Source organism: Medicago sativa, chromosome 3, assembly GCF_051527215.1.
Source record: "Medicago sativa cultivar Bolivia chromosome 3, Bolivia_mono, whole genome shotgun sequence".
In the NCBI taxonomy this organism is placed as follows: domain Eukaryota; kingdom Viridiplantae; phylum Streptophyta; class Magnoliopsida; order Fabales; family Fabaceae; genus Medicago; species Medicago sativa.
In genome coordinates, this window is record NC_140751.1 from 50,281,066 (window position 1) to 50,285,452 (window position 4,387).

The 4,387-nt window shown below is 41.2% G+C and overlaps 1 protein-coding gene across 1 annotated transcript; it reads left to right on the top strand.

Moving 5' to 3' along the window:
* Positions 1 to 633: 633 nt before the first annotated feature.
* LOC146938025 (uncharacterized) lies at positions 634 to 3,881 on the top strand. The gene is made up of 4 exons (XM_085749569.1): positions 634 to 1,840; positions 2,120 to 2,406; positions 2,448 to 3,080; positions 3,684 to 3,881. Exons 1-4 carry the CDS (start codon positions 634 to 636, stop codon positions 3,879 to 3,881), a joined length of 2,325 nt encoding a protein of 774 aa, XP_085605695.1.
* Positions 3,882 to 4,387: the final 506 nt, after the last annotated feature.

The following is a 4,387-nucleotide window of genomic DNA, read 5'->3' on the forward strand; positions in this document are numbered from 1 at the left end:
TTCCAACTTTCTCTCATTTTCTTCTTAGCTTTCTATGCTATTTTAACTATTTTGATTCTCTCAACATCTCGAAAGCTTGAACGTTTGCTGTTTAACTTGCATGTTTTGATTTTTTTGAAATAAAACAATTTTAATTAGTTAACTTTTATTAAATTGTAAATCTCAATTTTAATAAAACAATTTTAACAACAAAACATATGAAACAAATCAACAAGCTTTTATTAAATTAACAATTTTAATTAGCAAACATATATCCAGCCATGAGAGATTTTGAGAGTAGGAGAGGCGGGAACCCTAGGGCTAGCCATGGGCAACCGCGTCGGAGCTTTTCTCCAGCAAAGAGACATCATGGGGGGATAGGGGTCCAGCCAGGGTGGCAGATATTGGGGGGGGGGGGGGGGTGGGGGAGATTGGACTGTGGTGCGGTCTCGGAAGTGGAAAGCGACAGAACTGGATCAAAGAGGACGGGACAGGTAAAGAGGTTCAGATGGCCAACGAGGAGCGACGACAGGTACTGGACATCATCGGTTTCAGGGTTCTGACAGAGGTTTCAAGGAAGGTTTCATCGATCGGCAGCAGAAGGAGGTTAGGGTTAGGAATGACGACAGCAATTCCAATTTTGTGGGAAGTTGAATGGCTTCAGCAGAATGGCATTCAATAGATGTGGATTTGTCTGACAGTAAACACGGGTATAAAGCTTCCTTTTATGTTACTAATTTTCCGAAGAATTTACCACTGTTTCGTTTACGTCAAGCTTTTGAAGTCTGTGGGATTTTATCTAATTTATATATGGCGCAACATAGAAATGCACATGGTCAGGAGTTTGGGTTTGTCAGGTTTGTTAAGGTGAAAAACAAGATAAAATTGTTACAAGTTTTGAATGGTGTTTGGGTGGGGGAGTGTCGTGTCTGGGCAAAAGAGGCGAGGTTTGATCCGTTCACTCATAATGACGTGACTGTTGTTAAACCAAAGTTACTTGTGAGGAAGGAGGGTGTGGGAGCTGTTGTGGCAGCGCCTACGCAGGGAGAGGGAGTTAAACAGGAGAGGAAGGGTGTTACGGTGGTGGCTGATCGGGGTGTTGACAGGAAGGTGACTGTTGGATTAGTGGTAGTGCCGGTGGTGGGAGTGGGAAGGAAGAAGAAAGTTCGGTTGGGAGAGGGAGCCAGCGGTGTGCTGGGTTTTGCGAGGGAGGAGGAGAAGAAAGTCTCTGCGAAGAAGAAAATAATTGCAGGAGAGGGAGGAATCAAAGGGAAGCCCAGGTCAAAGAAAACTTCAGTCGAGGATGTGTTTGCAACATCAAAAGGCACACAGGCTTTGCATTTTATTCCAATATATAAGTCTAGTGTGGAGGATAGGTCATGTGCACGTTTAGGCATGGTCGCACATGTGAAAGCGGGGGATTCAGCATTATCTTTCCAAAAATGGATTGAAGATGCGGGTTTTCCTAACGTCGTTGATACTCCGTTGGGGGGTGACAGAGTTTTTTTAAATTGCATTGGCGATGAGGACTTTTCGAAAGAGTTTTCAGGGGCACACGATTTTTTGGGGATGTTGTTTACAAATTTTCATAAGTGGTCTGAGTCATTGATGAGGTATGAACGAGGAGCATGGCTGCGTGTTTATGGAATTCTTGTGCACGCTTGGAATGATGTTTTCTTTAGGCTTTGTGTATTCGGTATTGGCATATTTCTTTATGTGGATGATTGTACTGCAGATAAAACGCGTCTGGATTTTGCTCGTATCCTTATCGCGTCACCAAATATTGAGATAGTCAATAAAACATCAGAATTTCTTATAGATTGGGTTGTTTATGCTATCAAAATTGTGGAGGAATGGGGATGTAATTTTGGCGAGGACGCATTTATGTAGGAAGCGGAAGCAGATACTTTACAGGAAGCGGCACCACAATTGCACAACCTAACCGGGATGGATGAAGTTCAAGGAGAATGGGAGTTGGACGATCTCGTCAATGATTTGCATGATGAATGACGACAACATGAGAAAAAATCTTTTGAACAACACAAGGCTACAGATTCGACTACAAGAGGTGTGAAGGATATTGGTAAAGAATTTTTTGTAGTGAGTTTATCTCCTGTTCTACAACCACTTCTGCCTTCAGCAAGCTTAGAGCACGCTACACAGCAAGGTAAACATTTGAATCATGTAAAAGTGGCGAAAGGTAATCTTAAGCAAGGGCCTTGGAGTATAGATTGGATGGATAATCAGAAAACTATTTTAGAAGGAGGTGTCGTATTCTCTTCCTCTCGCAAGTCGAACTGTGGGAAAAACAGAAGTACGAAGACAACAAGATGCACCTCAAATGCATCTCTTAAGACGTCACCAAATGGAAACTGTGGAGTTGTTTTGCAGCATGTTGGTTTCATGAAGAAAATAGCTCGCATGCCGGCAAATGACCGCAAGCATATTATTAGAATTTTAAAGAACAGAAACGTAAGAAGAAGGCCAGTGTTACGCAATCTAAGCCAGCAGAAGGTTCATCTTCGGATTCATCGAAAAATTCAAAGTCATCTGTTGATAAAAATGATTGGGAGAATTGTATTATTTTAAATGGCAAAGCAGATAAGGTGAAGGAGGATGTTCAGGATTTAGGTAAGATAGTGGGGGTGAAGATTAATTGTGACACTACAAATAGCTTTGATTTGCTTTCGAGGGAGGGGAAGAAAAAGTTGAGGGTAGCAGGAGGTGGTGAGTTGTTTGGGTTGGGGAAAGAGGGAGCTAGGGTGAGATTTGAGGTTGTCGGTGGTGAGGTGGGTGGGGTGCGGAAGGTTTCAATGAAGATTATAACTTATAATGTGAGGGGGTTAGGAGGTGGTGAGAAGATGGCGGAGGTTCGGAGATTAGTTATTGAGAATCGTCCGTTGGTTCTGTGTATTCAAGAGACTAAATTGGAAATGATTACTGATCAGTTGGTCAAGGCTTTGCGGGGAGAAGGAATGCATAATTTTTCTTACCAACCGTCCGTAGGGGCGTCAGGGAGCATGGTCACGGTGTGGGACGCGTCTCAGATTGATGTGTGGAATTCTTTCAGTTTTAGTCATGTTCATGCTATCAAGGGTAAGGTTATTCTTACTAGTGAGGAATTTATTATTTTCAATGTGTACGCGCCATACGATTTGGTTGCTAAAAATATGTTGTGGGAGTGTCTGTCTGGGTGTATTATTAATAATAGTGACTGTTGCATTTGTGTCTGTGGGGATTTTAATTCTGTTAGAAGCTTTGATGAAAGGAAAGGCAGGGTCATGGCAGTTAGACAAGCGGATGTGGATCATTTAATAAATTCATTCATGATAGTTTTTTAATTGATCTTCCTATCTGTGGAAGATTGTTTACTTGGTTTCGAGGTGACGGAATATCTATAAGTAGGTTGGATCGCTTTTTACTGTCAAGCAAGTGGTGTCAAATTTGGCCAAATAGTATTCAGGTTGCTCATCAAAGAGGTTTATCTGATCACGTTCTGGTAATGTTACATGTTGATGTGTCCAATTGGGGGCCTCGACCATTGAGAATGTTAAAGTGTCGGTCTGAATTACCAGGTTTATGCAGAATTTGTCAATCAAAAATGGTCTACTTTCAGTTGTCAAGGGTGGGGCGGTTTTGTGTTACAACAGAAACTGAAGTTGATTAAGGCAAGTTTAAAGGAGTGACACTCTCAACATGTTCAGAATATGGATGGACGGATGCTAGAGTTAAAAGATAAAATGTCTGATCTCGATGTTAAAGCAGAAAGCGCCGAACTCCAGGCTGAGGAGGTTACCATGCTTCGTGAATTATCAATATCTTTACACTCCTTGGCTCGTTTGCAAAATAGTATGAATTGGCAGAAATCTCGTTTGAATTGGCTGAAGCAACCCCAAACTTGAATCATTCCTTGTTCTCAAGGAATTTATTTGTAACATTGACAATCGATAGTAAAATAACAATTACCTGGTCAAGCTATCGTACCCAAAAGTTCATCTCCCAACTAGTTAAAAGTGAGCCAATTTGACTTGAATGCATCCACCAATTCACAACTCCACGCAACAAATGATAAGGGTTCACACACAGTCGACATGCAAATCTACATATTACCATACGCTTGAAAAGTTTCTAAACGTCAATCAAAATCATTGTCAATGCACACTTTGAGGTCTTAAAGGGTTATAACGGGGCTTGGGTGAAGGTGGGATAATATTTGGATCAGTAGGCTACACAAAATTTTGAGTTAGACACTCCTACGGAAGTTAAAGCACAAATTCAATCCATCATTCACCTTTGGAACAACAATTATTGTAAGGGTACTAGAGATTTTTTATTTATTTTTATAACAATTGGGACAATTGAGTTTGAAGTTACTCGGATTTTCAATGTTTTGTCCCTTTTTCATTCT